This window comes from Echinops telfairi, unplaced genomic scaffold (genome assembly GCF_000313985.2).
Source record: "Echinops telfairi isolate 266 unplaced genomic scaffold, ASM31398v2 ScPeMD7_37;HRSCAF=141, whole genome shotgun sequence".
NCBI classification, from domain to species: Eukaryota; Metazoa; Chordata; class Mammalia; order Afrosoricida; family Tenrecidae; genus Echinops; species Echinops telfairi.
In genome coordinates, this window is record NW_022103935.1 from 350,177 (window position 1) to 369,923 (window position 19,747).

General features: G+C 60.4%; 2 protein-coding genes across 10 annotated transcripts in view; one reads left to right on the plus strand and one right to left on the minus strand.

Moving 5' to 3' along the window:
* The first annotated feature begins 895 nt into the window (after positions 1–895).
* PTDSS2 (phosphatidylserine synthase 2) lies at positions 896–16,994 on the plus strand. The gene is made up of 12 exons (XM_004717189.3): positions 896–1,168; positions 3,226–3,327; positions 10,121–10,203; positions 10,692–10,759; positions 15,103–15,237; positions 15,371–15,421; positions 15,536–15,649; positions 15,728–15,846; positions 15,914–16,028; positions 16,141–16,286; positions 16,368–16,553; positions 16,679–16,994. The coding sequence occupies exons 1-12, from the start codon at positions 981–983 to the stop codon at positions 16,842–16,844; spliced, it is 1,473 nt and encodes a 490-aa protein (XP_004717246.1). The 5' UTR covers positions 896–980; the 3' UTR covers positions 16,845–16,994.
* Positions 16,995–18,449: 1,455 nt separating this feature from the next.
* RNH1 (ribonuclease/angiogenin inhibitor 1) overlaps positions 18,450–19,747 on the minus strand; it is an 8,516-nt gene continuing 7,218 nt past the window's right edge. For 8 of the 9 annotated variants that reach the window (XM_045290469.1, XM_045290472.1, XM_045290473.1 and 5 more), the window contains 2 exons: positions 18,741–18,911; positions 18,450–18,652 (listed from right to left, as the gene is read on the minus strand). In XM_045290469.1, the coding sequence (XP_045146404.1) occupies positions 18,565–18,652; positions 18,741–18,911 (259 nt within the window). In that variant the 3' untranslated portion in view covers positions 18,450–18,564. The remainder of the gene's footprint in view (positions 18,653–18,740; positions 18,912–19,747) is intronic. The other variant, XM_045290465.1, reaches the window with a different exon arrangement.

Below are 19,747 nucleotides of genomic sequence, written 5' to 3' on the forward strand. Positions count from 1 at the left end.
TATGTCAGCATGCACCAGGATACTGGCCCTTTTCGGGGACAAGTAATATTGCACCGTGTGCACGTGCTACACGGTGTTGATCCATCTCTGTGGATGAACACTGCGAGTTGTTTTCAAAAACCCCTTTGACGACGATCAACAGCCAAAAGGAACATGGTCCACGTCCCAGGGCGCTTCCTACGTGCTCCTGCTGTTATACATAGGGTCGCTGAGTGGAACCAACTCCACGGCACCTAACTACCTAGGAAGGAACCTAGTGGGTCATATAATCCATTCGTGGGTTTAACCATGTGAGGAACTGCCAAACTGCTTCCCAAAGTGGATCTCTGAGAATCGCGTCAACCCAGATCTGCGAAGCCGCTGGCTACTGTCTCGGGCCCCAATCTCGTGTGATCCTCCCACAAAACCACCGCACTGCCCACAGGACGAACCCTGTGGGGTCGCGGGGGCTTGCTGGAGCCCCTGGTGCGGCTGCGCCGCACAGAGGGATGGCAGGCACCTGCAAAGGGAGAAAGGGGTGGTGCCCACTCCGGTCTGGTCCAGCCCTAGGGGACCACCCGGAAGAGGACATTGCGTCCAGAGAGCTCGGACGAGGGGCTGGGGTCGTCCCGAGGCCGCGCTCCACTCTCCGCTTGGCCAGCACACCACGTGGACCTGGCTGGCGGGCTCCCGTTACTTAGCAACCAGAAGCATCTTCCCCAGCATGCCTTGCGCCCGGTTCATGACGTCAAAGACTACGAGAGCCAGCATGCCCCGCGGTCCTGGCGCGGACGCTCACGGTCACCGACCCGCGGACTACAAATCCCACAATGCACCGCCCACCCTTTCCTTACAGTCCACCGCCCGGGCTCTCCAAAGACCCCACCGCGCGAGCGCCAAGACCCTTTCCCGGCGCACACCGCGCCGCCGCGTTCTCCCGCCGGTGACCCGGCGTGCGTGGGGTCAGGGCACCGGGTGCAGTGGGTCGGGACCGGGGCACCATGCGGCGGGGCGAGCGCAAGGGCGCCGGGGGCTTGCGGCCGGGGTCCCCCGTGCCCACGGGCAAGGCCTCGCTGGAGGAGCCGCCCGAGGGCCCAGGCCCCGGGCTAGCGGCGGGGGAGCGCGCCGGGTCGGGCCGCCGGAGCACCGAGTCCGAGGTCTATGACGACGGCACCAACACCTTCTTCTGGTGAGGGCGGCGGTGACCGCGCGACCTGGGGGTCCCCAGGGCGGGGTGACCGCAAGGTCCGGGGTCCCCGCAAGCCTGACCCAGGCCGAGGGCTGGGCTGGCTTCGTGGCCCCTGGTTCCCGCTGAGCCCCATCCAGGCCGAGCTGGGTGGTCCCAGGACCGGGTGGCCATACATTCCGGGGTCCCCGCTGAGTCCGAGCAAGGGGTCCCTAGGGCGATGGGCACTTGAAGCAGTGTATTGCACTGGGCCACAGTGGACCCGTCCTGCGCCCACCCGGCACAGCCTGGTGCCCAGCTGGTCGCTACCATCCCGGACAGAATGGACTCTGGGCTCCTGCAGTCTGGGGGCTCCCAGGCTCCTGTCCCCTGTGTCCATTTAGAAAAACTAATGGCGGTAGGGAGACTACCCGACCCCCCCCACCCCCACCGTCTTGAGTGGGCTGGCCCGGAGAGCCCCCTGGAGGGAGGCTCCCTGCCTGGAGCTGGTGGGCCCTTATCTCGGTTCCACGCACACCTGGGCAGGACCCCCTCTCGTGGAGACTGGTGATAAGAAGGGTCAGGAATCGCTCTTGGTGTTTACACAGCATTTGTGGATTAAAGACCCACTGGTCTCTTGGTTTGCTGCTTGGGGCCAGCTCCTCCTCCGGGACATCTCTCCAGGCTCTTAATTGGGGCAGGGGTGTGGGGCGGGGACAGCAGCTCTTCAGGCTCAGAGTCCATGCTCTGGCTTCATTGTAGGGGAACCAGCCCTCCCTGCTGGGGTCCCTGAACAGCTCCGCCTGACGTCCCTGTGACCTTGAGTTGGTCCCTCTGCCCTACAAGCTTTTCCCTCATTCCCTGCTGACTTCACTGCTGTGTCCTATTGGGGCAACAGGTGACAAGAGTCACTGAGCTTTCTTCCCTGGAGCTGAGAGCTGGGGGCAGGGGAGGTACACCTGGCTGTGGCTGGCTGGGAAGTGGGGGAGGCAGGGCGCATCCTGAGCCCCACTAGACAGAGGGCCCCTTGGGTGGGCCAACCAGGCTAGGGGAAGGGCTGGCCCCCAAGGTGCTGGAGCTGGAGGTTGACCTGCCCCCTGCTGTGTTTCTTCCCTCCTTCCCTCATCCAGCACTTCGCTGGGGCCCTACTGGGACCTGGAGTGCAGAGGGGCCTGCCGAGGGTGCTGGGTGCAGGGCTGGAGCCCTCCCCTAAGGAGTCCCATCCCGTGAGATTTGCACATGGTAGACATGAGGATGCCAGCCCCAGTCCAGAGCCCCTTGGTCATGGCAGGACTTACCTGTGTCTGATGGGTCAGGAGGCCTCACGCTGGTGTCCTTGTGCCCTGGTGAGTCTTCTGGATGGCATTGGCTTTCCTGAGACAGACATGCCCCTACACTGGGGCAGTTGGTCAGTCTGGGGGCTATGGATCACCTTCCTCCCGCCCCACCCCCATCCAGGAGGAGCGTCCAGTGTCATTAGGGCAGGTGATCAACGCTGCCCAGAGTGACCTGGCCCTCACTGACTTCCTGTGCTCAGGTTTAGAATGGGTTCTGCAGTCCTGTTAGAAAAGAACCAAAGCGCGAATGTAGGTAGCCATGGATCCAAGCAATTGCTGCTTGTGGACATGGGTTTGGGGCACCTCACTTGGGGTTCTCAGGTTGGGAGAGGCTGGCCTTCTCCGGGGTCACCTGGCTATGCTGAATTGAGGGTAAGGGCTTCAGCTTTCCGGCTGGTGTGTTAGGGCACAGAGGTGGGATTCAAAGTGGGGACGGCATCTCCCAAGGGACCCTGGGACCGAGTCACTCAGGACCCATCTGGTGTGCTCTCAAGCGGTGTGGAAGGAGTGGGCAGCCAGGGATCACCGCCTCCCACAGGCCCGATTTCCCAGGGGTGTCCGAGCGAGGCTGAATTCCCCCAGTGTGTTGTGTCTTTGAGTAAGAGTGGTGAGGGCCCTGGGCATTGGGATGTGATGCAGGGAGAACTGGGTAGCACTTGCCCTGGGAGCCGGCATGCTGTGGAGGACTGGGCTGGAGGCTCTGGCCACGCTGCCCCTGACGTGTCCTGCTATGTTGCATTGCAGGCAAGCCCACACCCTGACCGTGCTGTTCATCCTCACCTGCGCCCTTGGCTACGTGACCCTGCTGGAGGAGACCCCTCAGGACACGGCCTACAACACCAAGAGGTGACTGGGCCACCCAGGCCCGGAGGTTAGGGTGGGTGCTCCATGCCTACCTGGGGGCCTCCCGAGGTGTGTCGGGTGGTGGAGGCCCCTGTGGCTTGAAGACAAGTGGATGCTGGGCAGGCAAACTCAGCCCCCAGCCAGGGACTGGCCATTCTGTTTGCACGGCTCGCACAGGGTGTTGTCATGGCTAGAGTCCGTGTGGGCACTGAGCTGGCCCAGCCCCATGCTTCAGCTCTGCAGGGACAGCCACCCTCTGGTGTGAGCATCCACAGAGCAACCCAGAGAGTCCCGTCACCCCGCCTCCCTGCGTGTCCCTGGGGCACAGAGTGCCCCCTCCCCTCTCCCCCTCCTTCTGTTTCTGTCCTCCCGACTGACTGTGTGTCTGCCTTGCTCTCGGGGCACAGGCACGGAGGGCTGGAGGGGCGTTGGGGTCAGAGGTGGACGTGGAGCACTGGGCTGGCCTGCTGTCCCCAGCTGGGGCCCCAGATGCTGCCCAGCATTGTGCTGTCTGGGCCCGTGGCGTCGCCCTGGGGATCCTGAGCCTGTGGCCTGTTGGGAAACTGCACAAGCTGGCCTGCTGCTTGTTTGCCTGGAGGGTACTTGAGAGGCGCGTGTCCTTCTCCACACCTTGTCTGTCCGCACTTCCCAAGAGATGGGGACCCTTGAGAAGCGCACCAGCTGTGTGGGCCCTGGCCGAGGGTGAAGTTTGACCCCAAAGCCAAGCTAGCCGGTTGTCCCCAAGGTGGCAGGATGCTTAATGGAATGTCTGTGGGCGTGACCTCTCCCCTAGGCCCTCCTGAGGGCCAGTGCTCTGTGGCCCCATCATCTGGCAGTGGTCCCACCCAGGGACGGGGTGCTGGGCCCTCAAGGGCACTTTCTGCTGGGAGGGCTGTGTGGGGACCCTGAGTGTGTTCCTAGCTCACACGAGGCTCTGCTGTGCCCGGAACTCAGGCACGCTAGCCCTTGTGCAAGTGGGGGCACTGGGTCTAAGCCCCCTCCCTGCCCGCTGCTGCTCCCCAGAAGCCCTGCCCAGTGTGTCCCCCATACATGTCTGTGTGCCCCTCTAGCACGTGCCCAGTGCATCCCTAGCTCCCTCCAGAGGCCCCGATGTCCCCCCTGCACACACAGCCCTTGCGTCTGTGTCCCTGCATGTCCTGGAGGCGGTGGGTCTTTATTTTGTTAGGACTCCTGTGTGCCCGTGAGGGTGTAGGAAAGACCACCCCAAGGTCACTCTTGCTTATCAGGGTGTCCATGCTGAGCGTGGCTGCCCGTGAACTGTGAGCCCTCAGTGCCGAGCGCTGACAGGCCCTTCAAGGGGGTCGTTTGACTTTGCAGTGAAGTCAGCTCTATGGGGGCTTGTGCTGACACTCGGACTGTCCTGTGACTGGGCTGGGTGCCGCCTTGGATCTGGGGCCCACTGCCTGCCTAGGGAGGTGCTCCCAGTGCCTGCATGGCTGCCCCGGGCTGCCCATGTGGGGTGGCTGCTGGATTCGCTGGCCTCTATGTTCCACGGACTGCTGCTGATGGTGCTGTCAGGTATGGCGCCCTCTGAAGCCCAGCGTTTGTGGTGCTGGAAACCTCGCCAGCAGAAAGGCTTCCCCTGTCAGGACCTGGGAGGAGCTTCTCAAAGTGCCTGGGGAAGGGAGTGACAGGATGGTGGCTCATTTACGGTGATGGACACGACCTGGCCACCCGAGGCCATGAGACATAGATCTGACAGTGACCCAAACAGTAAGTCAAGGAGAAAAGGTTTTTATTACAAAAACTATACCTGGTCCATGCATAGTTCACACCACAGCCCAAAAATGCCCTCCGAGGCCGGGGCCCGCCTCTCCCAGGGAGTCCCTTTGCTGCGTGTCGCTGGGGCACTGGGAGCCACGCGGCTGGCATCTCACATGCCAGCCTGGACAACCAGGCTTCATCTCACACTACGGACCCATGGTCAGAAGAGACCACTCCCTGGAGAAGGACGTCGTGCGTGGTGAAGCGGAGGGCCAGCGCAAAAGAGGAAGGCCCTCACGAGATGGACGGCTGCGGCCATCTGCTCAGACGCACAGAGGGCGTGGCGAGCGTGGTGCCGACCGGGCGGGGTCCCTCTGCTCCCAGGTCAGACTCCCCGGCACCTGACAGCCACCAAGAGCTTGTGGACAGATCTAAATGCAACAAGCAAGACCGTCACCCTCTGAAAACACAGTGAGAACCCAGGAGACCTCGGGCTCTGTAGTGGCGTTGTCAGCGTCACCGTGGCTCAGCCCTGAAAGTCGTGCTGGGAATGGTGCTATAAGGGAATGGCCAGGTGAAGATATTTACAAAACATGCCCCTGAAGAGACTTGTAGTCCAAGTGCACGTAGCTTTAAAACTACTGACGGCAGCACATCTGCACGAGGCACCTTACATGGTGACAGATGGCAGATAAGCCGCGTGAGCATCGTCAGTGTCCCGCGTCCCGTTCAGTGCTGTCTGCACTGAGACAGCACCCAGCCGGCCCAGGACCACCGACTCACTGCCTGTCCTAGGGCAACGGCTCTCTGGCAGTGCCGAGCCGGACTGGGAACTGCTGGAGCCCAGCACCCAGGCGTAGCCCTCCAAAACGTGGTCTTCCTGTGCATGGGTCTGACACACACACCACCCCCACCCCCTGTGAGCTGTGCTTTCTCCCAGAGGCCGGCAGGGCCCCCCAGCTGGGGGTGTGCCCAGGTGAGGTGCAGGCAGGTGTTAATTCAGGGCGGTCCTCACCTTATGGCCATTCTTCCCTCACGGACGTGTGCAGCTCTGTCTCGCCGCGGCTGTTCACTGTTGACAGCACTACGAGCCTGGGCACATGGGGTCACGTGGACTGCTCGCCTCAAGGTGGGCATTGGGAGCCCACCAGCCACTCTTGGGAGAAACGAGGCATCCTGCTCCCATAAGACCCCGGGCAGCTCCCCGCCGCCCTGCAGGCGCCTGAGTTGGAATCGGCTGAGGACAGTGAGCCACATCACCAGCTCTGCCGGTACGGTTCCACTTTCTTAGCAGAACCAGCAGCTTCAGGAGGAGATGCACCAAGGGAAGGATGCGCAGACACCGCTCTCGGGTACTTTCTGCAGGGGACAGGCCGGCACCCACTGCTACCCAGGGACTGCTCAGCTGTTCCCTCGCCTTCCACAAGGGACAGAGGCCAGCGCCCATTGCCTGCCACCCCAGAGACCGCTCAGCCACTCCCTCAGCTTCCACAGGGGCAGGCCTGTGCCCACCTGCCACCCCAGAGACTGCTCAGTCGATCCCTCATCCTCCCACAGGGGCAGGCCTGTGCCCACCTGCCTGCCTGAGCTGCTGCTGCTGCTTCAGAGTCTGTCATGTGGTTTGTCTGATCGTGCCCACATTAGAATATACCCAGTGCTTATGTGATGTCTGACCTCCAACTTCAAAGGGGGACTGAGAGTCACCGTCAGCACCCAGGACTGAGTCCTGTGGGGCAGAGGCCACCTTCCAAACTCTCCTGTGAATTCTGACACCCCTGCCCCCCATGGCTCCCAGACCATGCTCACAAATGTGGGATTTGGTGGGAACTACAGTTGGTTACAGTTCCGCATGAGAAATGGTCTGGACACGCTGCCTCTGGCGGGACAGTCTCTCCGCCGCTGTGCCCAGGCCTCGGGGTCAGGTGGCCCCCGGCCTCTGCCCTGCTTGGGCAAGCATGACACGGCTTCTTTTTGCTGCCAGTGAGGTCCGAAGGCGCTCAGCTACCCATCCGTGGGTCAGCAGACCTCCCCCACGGTAGGCCTGGAGGCACCCAACTCTGCCCAGACCTGCCCACAGGCCTGCTCTCTCCCTCTGGGGGCCAGGAAGCCCCTCACGGGCTCAGGATCCAGGGGGAGACTGCACTGCCCCCAGGTCTCTGGTGCAGCTTCCTGCCACCTCTGCCGGCACAGCTCCACCTCCTGGATTGAGGTGGGTCAGCACACGGAACAGGGTCTCAAGATGCTCCGCGCTTCTAGTTCCTCTGCCGCGGTGGTCCTGAGAGCCGCCTCCTGCCTGTTGTGGGTGAGACCATCAAGTCTGTTCTGCGCCTTGTGGCCATGGAACCAAACACTGCCCGCCCCTATGCCCTCCTCAGAACTGTCCTTATGTTTGCGCACTGACGCGGCACGGGGTCAGCCCCTCTCATCGAAGGCCTTCCTCCTCCACTGCCCTCCACTTTATGAAGCTTGATGACCTCTTCCAGGGACTGGCCCTCCTGAAGACATGTCACAGTGGGCCGCCCTTGCTGCTAAGGAGCACCGGCTGTACTTCCTAGACACGTCTGTCCTCTTGGTAGCACGTGGTGCTCTCCGTGTTGTTGGCCGGCACCTCATTCGGATGCGCCCTTCCTCTTGCTTTCAGAGTCCGAGTCCAATGTTCACATGCAGGAGGCCACCGAAAAGACCAGGGCTCAGGTCAGGGCACCTTGGTCCTCAGCCACCTCCTGGCTCTGCAACACTTGAGTGTTCGTGTGATGTGTCCTTTGGTCTCTTGACTGTGGATCCCAGCAAGGTGAAACCCTTGACAACTTCGGACTCGTCTGTCTGTCCTGATGCTACTGACTGGGCTAGCTGGGAGGATTCGGTCTTCTTCACAGTGAGTCGTCATCCACACTGAAGGCTGCCATCCTCGATCTTCATCAGCAAGTCCTCCTCACTCTGAGGAAGCAAGCTTGTGTCATCTGAGTAGTGCAGGTTGTTAATAAGCCTACCGCCTATCCTGATGCCGCATTTTCCTTCATAGAATCCAGCTTTCCGGATTTTTTGCTCTAACCTACAGATTGAATAAGTACCGTGATTATACACTCCTGACACACACCTCTCCATGCAATATTCCCTTGTTCTGTTAGCACAACTGCCTCTTGATCCATGTATAAGTCCCATAGCTTTTTCTGATCCACACAGTCAAATTCCTTGACATCGTTAATAAGACACGAGTCAGCATCTTTCTGGTCTTCTCTGCTTTGAGCCAAGCTCCATCTGGCATCAGCTTGGATGTCCCTTGTTCTGTGTCCCCTTCTGAATGGGTCTGAACTGACAACTGCCTGTCAGGGCACCCTCTCACTTGCACATGACATCCATAGTACTGTTCTGTAATCTGGGCCTTCTGTTGGGTCACCTGTCTTTGGTGTGGGTACAGATAGGGCCTCTTCTAGGCAGTGGGCCAGGTAGCCAGTCTTCCAAGTTTCTTGGCCCAGGTGAGTGAGCGCTTCCTGTGCTTCAGCAGGAGGTGGCGCTGAGGGTGTTGCAGCCTAGTGAGGGGGCCGCCATGCTGTCGGGAGGAGCCGGGGGTGGGGCAGGGGGCTGCAGACTCACGGTGTCCTAGACCTGGGGCCAAACGCCGTGTTCCGATGCAGAGACCCGTCCCTGGAGGGACAAGTGTTCACATCACTTGCCTTTCCTCAGAGGGGAGTGCCACTCAGGGACCCCTGCCTCAAGGGCACACGCTGGTTCTGACACACCATGACCGATACTGGAGCTGGACAGTTAGGGTGGTAGGTAGTGGTTGGGCAAGGGCCGGGGCTCATTGGGGGTGTGGGCAGCTTGTCTGGGTTCGTGTCCATGCAGGTGGTCCCCAGGGAATATTGACAAATGGGGACCAGCAGGTGTCAGTGGATGCACTCCCTGGCCCTGTCCCCCAGCAACAGTGAGCACATCTCGGGACAGGGGACAGTGGGGCCCCTGGCAGGCAGCCTGAGTTGAGGGCTGGGCAGGAAACGGGGTGCACCTGGGATGGGCCCTGGCACCATAAGGGATGGACGCGGGAGTCAAAGGAGAGGTGGTGAGCTCGGGGGGCCTGCAGGGAGGGGAGTGGGGAGTTAAAGCAACCTGATTATCCGCTGGGGTTCAGCTGGCAGCTGTGTCCACACCCGACGCAGCGACCCTCTGCTCCTTCATAGCAGGACCCTGCGCGGGTCGTCCTGGTTCACGGTGACCAGAGGGCCAAGGCAGTAGGGTTTCCCAGCCCATGAGCTCTATGGAGGCACAGGGCCACATGGTCCCTGGACAGAGCCGCTGGTGGGCTTGAGCCACTGGACAACATACAACCACTGCCTCACCTGGATTCCTCACGTCCTGTCTGCGCTGCTCAGTGTCTGGAGCGAGCCAGTTTACAAGATGCGGGCCAGGCTCAGGTGGGTGCATGTGACCCCCTGGAGCACTGGCTGCTGTCAGTGATGCTTCCCTGAGAGGCGCTGTGCACAGCCTCCCAGAACATTGGCAGGTTGGGGTTGGCCAGAGCCAGGGACTGAGCGGGCAGCACTTGGGGCCAAGCAGCCCAGAAGTGTGTGAGTCACAGGTGGAGCCAGGAGGGTAGAGGGTAGCTGGCCAGGCGGCCGGCCTTGGTGCTGTTACTTGGCCACCTGGAGGGCCAGCTGGGCACATCTCCCAAGAGCCACACGGGGGGCTCCCGGGACTGGCCATGCTGGGCTGAGGGATGGTCCCTTCAGTGTGCACTCCCTCAGAGGATGCCGGGTGGGGTTTCCAGACCCTGGCCACAGGCAGGAGGTTGGGGCCCTGGGGAGGAGGGCCTGCCGTGGCAATAGGACCCACCATGCAGTCTGGGTACGAGGCATGGGTGTTCTGTGGCCCGGCCCTGGTGGCGGCTGGTGATGTGGGCTGTCTGCAGCAGGGTTGCCTTCTGACCGTAGCATCTCCCTGTGGCTGGGCTGGACCTGCCAGGATCGCCGAGCTACACCCCCGCCTCCCGCCCCTTCCTGGGCATGTGTGTCCTGCCAGCTCAGTGTGGACACGGTAGAGCTGACTCACACTGAGGGGTCCGTTGTGTTTGCAGAGGGATCGTGGCTAGCATCCTGGTCTTCCTGTGCTTTGGAGTCACCCAGGCCAAAGATGGGCCCTTTTCCAGACCTCACCCAGGTAAGCTGCCGTCGGACACTTCCGCCCGCCCTCTGGGCCAGCCCCCTACCCCTCACCCCTCAGCACAGCTGTGGCAGATTCTCAAACACCTGGGGTCAGACCTTTGTGGGAGAGCAGTGGGGCCCAGATCCCACCCCCTCAGGACCTGTTCCTCCCCCACTTCACCTCCCTGACCCCACCCCTAGAGTCCCACCCCGTCCAGCCTGCCCCCCTCAGCTCTCACTCCCTACTCTAGAGACGCCCGGGCTGGCCACAGGAGGACCTAGGCTCCCTACAGTGGACCCCTAGTCATGTTTGCGTGTCTCCTCCCTGCCTCTGGGTAGGAAGTACGTGAGGCAGCTAGTAAGTCGTGTCCGAGGTGGAGAGCACATGGAGGCCACAGCAGCCACTCTGTAGGGTGAGCGAGTGCAAGGCCGCTACTGCCCGTAGAGCCCCGAGCAGCCAAGACCTGGTGGCCATCTTGTGGACCCTCCGCTTTGTCGTTGTAGCTTACTGGCGATTCTGGCTCTGCGTGAGCGTGGTCTACGAGCTCTTTCTCATCTTCATCCTCTTCCAGGTAAGCAGCTCTTCCTGGTTGGAAAAGCAGTGGGGCGTTGGATGACACGTGGCCCGGGGCTTGGCCGCACACTCTCAGCCCACCGGCACTGGGGCAGCATGGCTGGAGCCCAGCAAGGTGGGCCGAGGTTCCCGCTGTGGGGACAGGAGCCTGCTGTGGGAGTGCACCTTAGTCCTCAAATGACACCCTTACTCTTCAGCACAGTGCAGAGGTCTCGTGTGGCAGGCGTGCCCCGTGATGGGCCGTGCGCGCATGCACAATGCACCCTTGACAGCTGTGATCCCTTTCCGTTCTTCGTGACACCGTCTGCGGGTCCAGCTGTAAGGACCCCGGTTTTCTTTGTTGGCTCCACCCATACTGAAGCTTGCAGGCTCTGGTCTTCCATCTGCAAGTGCTTCGGGTCCTCGGAGCTCTCAGCAGGCCACGCTGCGTCATCTGCGTGCTGCACACCCACGCACTTCAAGCGTGGTGGGAGATGCGTGCCTCTCCTGATGCCGTAGCGAGGAGTCTCCTCTTGTTCTGTGTGCACGGTGGCCTCTTGATCCATGTACAGGTTCCACACAAACTCTTCTCATATTGGGGATGGTCCACCCCGTCGAATGCCTTTGCCCAGCCAATAAAACACAGGTAAACATTTTTCTGATATTCCCTGCTCTGAGCAAAGACGTGTCTAACGTCAGTCCTGATGGTCTTCGCTCCATCAGGAATCAGGCAGCTCCCAGGGTATTGCAGCAACCATTTCTGAATGATCTCCAAGTAAAATTTTCCAGAGACGGTCTCTCCTGATAACATGTTCAAGTTACATGCGCTGGAGTACTGCCATCCTTGTCTTTAAGGAGCATTCTGGCATCCTCCTTCCCACACGCAGCCCACGGGACGTCCCATAGTCTTCTCCAGCACCCCGCTTCACGGGCCTCGAGTCTTCTTGGGTCTCCCTTAATCAGCGTCCAGCTTTCACACACACGCGAGGCAATGGAGAAGACCATGGCTTGGGTCAGGCACCCTGAGTCCTCAAATAACCCTCGGTGTTCTTCAACGAGGTTTTGTGCAGCAGATTTGCCTCATGCGGCATGTCGTTTGATCTCTGCTGCTGCCGTCAGCATGGATCGTAGGTCCCAGCAAGACAAAATCCTTGACAGTGTCAACCTTTTCTCCGTTTACCAGGGTGTGACCTGTCGGTCCAGTTGTGAGGGTCTTGGTCTTCCTTACACTGGGCTGCAATCCATATTGCAATCCTTGACCTTCTCCAGCACATGCTTCAAGTCCTCGCTGTCAGCAAGCAGGGCGGTGTCATCTGCACATCGCAGGTTGTTAACCAGCCTTCCTCCAGTCCTGATGCCACATTCTTCTGTAGTCCTGCTTCTCTGAGGACTTGCTTGGCATACAGATTAAACAAGCGTGGCGAGAGGAGACGACCCTGACGCACACCTCTCTTGATTGTAAGCCGTGCAGTGTGCCCCTGTTCTGTTGGCACAACGGCCTCTTGATCCACGTACCAAGTTCCTCATGAGCACGATCAAGTGCTCTGGAATTGCCCTTCTTCCCCAGACTACCCGTACTTTGCTATGGGCCACACTGTTGCATGCCTTGGCATAGTCAGTAAAACACAAGCCTTTCTGGTATTCAAATAGAGGTGGGGTTTACAACACAGGTTAACCCTAACAGACCACAGAATGGGGACAGTATCTCAAAGCATGGCCTAGCCACCTGGGTTCACATTGGGGGTGGGGGGACGCAGCTCATAGCGCCCCCTTGGCAGAAACACCCTGTTCCTCCTCCTCTCTGCCCCGGCTGACCACACACACCCCCGGTTCTAAGTCCTGCTTCTTCACAGAAGTGAGCGCAGACAGGCTGTGTCCCGACTGCTGGTGTTCTCGGGGCTCGGTCGTGCTGGGTCACGGGTCAGGGGTGTGCTTCTCCTTCTTGCTACATGACTTCATCCTGTAAGGAGCCCTGGTGGCGAGCCTGGTTATGCATCGGACTGCCTACCACACGGTCAGCAGTTCAACCCCCCTAGCCACTCCACGGGAGAACAACAAGGCTCTCCTCTCACGTAAGGACTTACAGCCTCGGGACCCACAGCATTTCTGCTGTCCTGGAGGGTCGTCATCTGGTTTGATTCTGTTGTCTGGACAGACAGATGGCGTAGCCGTCTGTCCATCTAGTAAGGGCATTTTGGTTGTGTCCGCCCTTGCACTGGTGTGGACAGTGCTGCCTCGGGGATTGTGTGTGGGTGTGTGAGATCCTGCCTTTGCTTCTTGGCACACACGGGGGACTGGGGATGCTGGGTACAAGGATGGTTCTCACTCCATTTCTTAGAACTACCAGGCCAGTTTGTATTGCGGCTGCACTGTGTTAAAGGAGCCCCGGGTGTGTGTGTGTGTTTTCTCTCATGCTATTGATGGGACCTTCTGCTCCCATAAAGGCTGACCGTCTCCGAATCAGTTGAAATGCATCCAGTGGCACTGGGTTCGGTCTGGCTTGGTCTGGCTTGATTGAAAAGACCTGGCTTGGTCAGGTGGATTTTAGGCCTCAAAGTAACGGTCTGGATCGAGCTCCCCTCCCTCAGCAAGCAAAGTGGTGTCATCTGCTTATCACAGGTTGCTAACAAGCCTTCCAATCCTGACGCCACACTCTTCATAAAATCCAGCTTCTCCGAGGGTTTGCTCAGCATACAGACTGAACGACTGGTGAAAGGAGACCCTGACACACACCTACCCTGATTTACAACCATGCAGGGTGCCCTTGTTCTGTTCACACAACTGCCTCTTGGTCCACGTACAGCTTCCACATGAGCACTGAAGTGTTCCGAGGAATCCCCCTTCTCGGGGCTGTCCACAGTTTGTTATGATCCACACAGCCACATGCCTGTGCCTAGCCAGTAAAACAGAAGTAGACATCGTCCTGGTAGTTTTTGCTTTCCTCAAAGATCCATCTGCCATCGGCAATGATCTCCCTTGTTCCACGTCCTCGTCTGCATCCGGCCTGAACTTCTGGCAGCTCCCTGTCCAGGTCCTGTTGCATCTCTTGCTGGATGATCTTTTTTTGCTTGCGTGTGGTCTCAGTGACAGTGTTCTATGATTTGAGCTTTCTGTGGGGTCGCCCTGCTTTGGAGTGGGTTTAAATAGGGCTCTCTTGCAGTCAGCAGACCAAGTTCTGCCTTCCAGATTTCCTGCGTGGACGAGTGAGGGCTTCCAGGGCTTCCTCAGCTTGGTGAAACATTTCAGGTGCTTTTCCACCCATTCCCAGAGCCTTGTTTGTGGCTGATGCTTTCAGTGTGGCTTGAACTTCCTCCTTCAGCACCGCTGGCTCTTGCCCAGATGCCGCCTCCTGCGCTGGTGGAGTGCTAACTAGTTCCAGATGCATATGGTTCCCCAACATTTCCTGCCAATCTGTAGGTTGTCTTCCCTTTTTCATATAAGAAACCTCTGGTAAACCAGTGGGGTTTGATCTGTGTGAGATCTCCTCTATCAGTGTTGGCTTCTGCTGCTCTTGCTTTGCTATATCCAAGAAGCCATTGGTAATAACTTCCTTTTTCATTGGGTGTTGTGTATGGTGTGAGGCAGGGATCCTCATTTGTTCTGCATGTGGGTAGGTGGCCTTTGTGTGCAGAGGGCCCCCTCCACCCCCATGTCCTGAAACGGACACGCGCGCTCTGTCCACTGACCCTCTAGAGCATGCAGGTTCCCTTCGGTGGCTGTCGGTGTCATGGCCTGCATGCTTGGTTTTCGGGTTTTGTACCTGTGCTGGGGGGTGGGCGTGTGCATCCTGGTCTTGAGGAGGGCTGGGCCCTGGTCCCCACTCCTGGGGTGTCTGCCCAGTCTGGGCCGGCATCGGCTGGCACCATGCCCTGCTTTCTGGAGGCGTGCCATGTCTGCTGGCTTCATTTGTTTTGCAGTTCTCCTTTCAGTCGTGTTTGTTCGTTGCTCATCATGGATTCGGCTTGTCAGGTGCATTTATTGCTATTAATTTCCCTTGAAGCATTATTGTAGCTGTGGCTTTCCAGTTTTGCTATGTAGCCTTTTTGTTGTTGTGAAGTTCAAATTCCGAAACCCCTGCAGCCCAGGAATCCGGCGGCAGGGCTTCCCCGGGCCTGGCACCGCCTCCGAGGTGCCCCCTGCCCCTGTCTTCCATGTTCTGTTGCTGCCGCCGCTGCTAGGCTCTCTTCACTCAGTGGTCCAATCGGAGAGAGGCACGTGTACACCTGCGCACTAGGAGAGTGAGGTGCAGGGGCCTCCAGGGGCCTGAGCAGCTGGCCCTCCGGAGCCCCGCAGACGTGGGGCTCACTGCCCGTGGCCAGTGCCCTGGGTGCCCCTGACGGGCGGGCGGTGCCGGCTTTGCAGACTGTGCACGACGGCCGGCAGTTCCTCAGATACATCGACCCCAGGCTGGGCGTGCCACTGCCGGAGCGGGACTACGGGGGAAACTGCCTCATCTATGACGCGGACAACCAGACGGATCCTTTTCACAACGTCTGGGTAAGAAGCTGTGAGCTGCCCTCACCTGGAAGCTGGGGTGCCCGCAGGGCTTCCTAGATGCTGATCCTGCTGTGGCAGAGGTGGGCAGAGGGGCAGCGCGGCGTACACAAGGCACTTGTACTGTTGCTCCCAGGACAAGCTGGACGGCTTTGTTCCCGCGCATTTCCTGGGCTGGTACTTGAAGGTAGGGTGTGCCCCCCCATGGGAGTGGGCAGGGCTGCGAATGGCAGAGGGGCTGGGGTCAGGGGCGGGGTCAGTGGGCCCTGTCCGAGCCAGCGGCCCCCGCCCGCGCCCGCAGACGCTGATGATCCGGGACTGGTGGATGTGCATGATCATCAGCGTCATGTTCGAGTTCCTCGAGTACAGCCTGGAGCACCAGCTGCCCAACTTCAGCGAGTGCTGGTGGGACCACGTAGGTGCCCCACGGTGCAGAGCGGGGACGGGGAGGCGGCCAGGGCCTCCGCAATTCGTGACCCCCCACCCCCCGCAGTGGATCATGGACGTGCTTGTGTGCAACGGGCTGGGCATCTACTGCGGCATGAAGACCCTCGAGTGGCTGTCGCTGAAGACGTACAAGTGGCAAGGCCTCTGGAACATCCCCACCTACAAGTACGCCGCCGCGGGGGGCGGGGGGGGGCGAGGGGGGGGCGGGCGCTCACGGTGCCCTCTGACCCAGGGGCAAGATGAAGAGGATCGCCTTCCAGTTCACGCCCTACAGCTGGGTCCGCTTCGAGTGGAAGCCGGCCTCGAGCCTGCGGCGCTGGTTGGCGGTGTGCGGCATCATGCTGGTGGTGAGGCCACGCCCCCTGCCCAGCCCCGCCCGGCGACCCCTGCCGCTCAACCTGGCCCCTTTGCCTGCCCCGAGCCTGGGCCCGCCCTGAGGCCCTTGCCTGTGGCCCCCAGTTCCTGTTGGCAGAGCTGAACACGTTCTACCTGAAGTTTGTGCTGTGGCTGCCACCCGAGCACTACCTGGTCCTCCTGCGGCTGGTCTTTTTCGTCAACGTGGGCGGGGTGGCCATGCGCGAGATCTACGACTTCATGGATGACCCGTGAGTGGGGGCCGGCCACAGCCCCGGGGCCCTCGGGTGGCCCCCGGAGCTGACCGCCTGCTCGCCTGCCCACCCCCGCAGGAGGTTCCACCTGAAGCTGGGCCAGCAGGCGTGGCTGGTGGCGGCCATCACCGTCACGGAGCTGCTGATCGTGGTCAAGTATGACCCGCACACACTCACGATGTCGCTGCCCTTCTACATCTCCCAATGCTGGACACTGGGCTCCGTGCTGGTGCTCACCTGGACGGCCTGGCGCTTCTTTCTGCGGTGAGGGTCGGGGTGGGGCCCACACACGCCTACTTCCCATCTAGTGGGCTGGGGTTCCTTTGTCCACACACACACCCTGAGGTGCCCGGGTTGCCCTGGTGACACATGCCCCCTGCTCCTCTCAGAGACATTACCCTGCGGTACAAGGAGATCCGAAGGCAGAAGCAGGAGGGACAGGGTGACAAGGACATGGCCGTCAGCAATGGGGACAGACACTCGCCCGGCACTGAAGATGACCTGCCAGGGCCTGAGGACAACCTGCAGGGGCCTAAGGAGGCTGCTCCAAACTGACAGATGCCGGCACCGGCTTGCTCGTGCCCATCAGCTGTGTGGCCACAGCAGCAGCAGACACTGCCCCCGACTGTGTTGTGTCAGATGTGTCTGTTCCCAGAGCTGGTGGGAGGGGGATAGGGTGTGTGTGGGTGTGCGTGGGTGTGGGTGTGTGTGTGTGTGTGTGTGCGCGCCTCTTTGAGAATTGTGTGCTCTTGGTCCCCAAACACCTGGGCAGCAAACCGCCCCTGGACTGGGGCCAGGTTGAGGCTAGGGCTGTTAGGGATGGGTCCTGGCCTCTCCTTCGGTGCCCTCTTCTCATGCCGGCTGATTTGGACGCTGTGAATTGGGAGATGGGTTCCTGCTTCTGAGGCCCCCTGCACCTCCAGATGAGCCAGCAGCAGCATGTGAGGACAGGTACTGGGACCCCAAGGCCCAAGGAGGACAGGAATCATTACTTGCGGAGCATTTGTGAACCCAGGTGTGGTTGGGGCCCATGGACAGGTGGGATGTTCCCACAAGAATAAAGTGACAGCTGTCAATGGCTCTGGTTCATGCTGCCCAGGCCTCGGAAGTCCAGATATGGCCACATTCAAACCTGACGATGCCCCACCACAGGATTCCTGCTGGTGGTGGTGGCTAAGGCCAGGCTAGGGGCTGTGAGGGAGACTCCTGGGTGGCCACTTCAGGGCAGGTACAGACAAGCCCTCGCTCTGCCCTGTCCCTTGAGGTGTCCAGGAGCCCCAGCCCAGGGCTGTGGGGCTGGATCAATTCACTCAGCTGACTGTACGCTCTGCTCCATGGGGACAGCCGCATCCAGCCCCCTCTGGTGGCCCACCAGGACTCTCTTCAGCCGCCTGCATGGGAACCTCTCACCACCTCCCGACGCTGGGCTCAGTCACAGCAGGACTCTTGCCCCACTGCCAGGCAGCCCCATGAGGCCTACCACCTGGGTGCCCCGCCTCCCCCGGCCAGCTCTGCTCGTGTGCCATGGGGACTGTCAGATGACCAACACCCACCAGCCCAAGGGGGTCCCCTGGGGGGTTGGCCACCTCCTTCCTGAGATCTTGGGGTCCCTGAGGACAACACGAGGACCCAGGCCTTTGCAGCGCATGGACAGCAGTGTTAGCTGCTGGAAGGCCATTGCTGAAGGGCGCCTGCTCTGGGATGGGGCACCCAGAGTGTGTGACCCCATTGGGTAGGCAGTGCCCATGCAGGTGCCTACGCTCTGTCGGTGGCCCCAAGTCAGCGGAGACAAGCCAGACAGACTGTCGCCCATGGCACATCAGTCTGCAGCCTAGGGAGGGCCTCGGCCAGGGGTCCTCAAACTTTTTAAACAACAGGGGGCTAGTTCACTGTCCCTCAGACTGTTGGGGGGATGGACTATAGTTTAAAAAAAACTGAACAAATTCCTATGCACACTGGACAAGTTGGCTGCTAAGCAGGACAGGCAGTGGCGGCAAAAACACCTGGTGGGCTGGATAAACGTCCTTGGCGGGCCGCATGTGGCCCTCGGGCCGTAGTTTGAGGATCCCTAGCTTAGGCTGTCTGGCCCTGGTACCCAGGAGATGTGCTTGAAGTAAGCTAGCTGCCCAGGCCCCAAAGACAGAACAGGCAAGCCAGGGCTCCTGCTAGAATGTACTTTAATTAACATCATAAAGTGTCTGTGGTTCACCCAGTGCACGGCTGGGCTGGAGGCTCCCTCAGGGCAGGGCACCGTGGGGTGGGGTGGAGGGGGAGCTCAGGAGATAATCTTCAGGGAAGGCTTGCTCTCCTCCAGGACTGTCAGGTCTTGGAACACCTTGTCTGAGAAGTAGATGTCATACAGCCTGCACAGACGGACAGAGGGGAGGGGGTCTGGGCCAGGGCCTCGGAGCCACCATCCCCTACCCCCGTTCCCAGCACCCCCACACTCACACCAGGCACTCCAGGGTGCATTCTGGCGCCCGGATGCTCTCGATTAGCTGCAGGAGGCCCGCTTCGCCCATGCAGTTGTTGCTGAGGTCCAGGTCACGCAGGCTACAGTTGGCACCGAGGAGCGAGGCCAGGCTGGCACAGCCACGATCAGTCACCTCACAGTCCCCCAGGCTGGCAAGAGCAGTTGGGTGAGGATGGTGCCACCCTAGGGCTTTCAGACCCTGGTGTCAAACCCTCAATGGCCTGGCCCCTGCAGGGTGGGCTGCTTCAGGCTATTGCCCACCCTCACCAAGGCAGGGGGAAGGGGGCAAGGCCTCCCCAGTATGCACCTGCTGGAGGCCAGAGCATCCTACCCTCGGGCAGAGGTGTGGCCCCACAGGGCCTTTCTGGACAAGGACCAGCCGTACAGACACTGCCTAGAAGGCTGTGAGGGCACAGACTCCCACCCTGGTGTGGGGAGGGTGACAGGGTACCTGAGGATGTGGATACAGCCTTGGGCACAGCTGGGGGGTATCTGGGCTAGGACAGTGGAGAGCAGGGGCTTGGTGCAAACACATAAAAGGCACTTGTGTGAGGGCCTGGCTGGACTTGAAGCGCATGGGAGGAGTGTCCTAAGCCTGTGTCACCTGAGGGCCCTTACACCATCACAAGACAGGAAGGACGGGGAGGCCAGCCATGCAGAGATGTGGAGAACAACGGCTGTGTGCACATCGTATCCGTGAAGTGGGACCCACGGGGAGAGTGCAGCGGGAGGAGCCAGCACTCACCGAGAGACCAAGACAAGAACAAAGGGGCTTACAGACCAGAAAGGGGGGGGCGGGGCGGCGGCCTGTGTGGACTGGTCAGCCCCAGAAGAAAGGAGGAGACGAGGCAGAAAGGGGGAGCCTGGCGGAGGTCCTGGAGTCACCAGACAGCCAAGGTGGAGTGGAGAAGAGAACCATCTTCCAGAAACCCTGCTACTAGCACGCGGGGGGGGGGGGGGGGGGGGGGGGGGGGGGGGGGGGGGG

Bases quoted from the DNA above. Each gene is read 5' to 3' on its own strand.
- PTDSS2 (XM_004717189.3), top strand. From the start codon at position 981: ATGCGGCGGGGCGAGCGCAAGGGCGCCGGGGGCTTGCGGCCGGGGTCC. The intron at 16,029-16,140 runs GTGAGGCCACGC...TGTGGCCCCCAG, and splicing joins TGTGCGGCATCATGCTGGTG to TTCCTGTTGGCAGAGCTGAA. The intron at 16,554-16,678 runs GTGAGGGTCGGG...TGCTCCTCTCAG, and splicing joins GCCTGGCGCTTCTTTCTGCG to AGACATTACCCTGCGGTACA.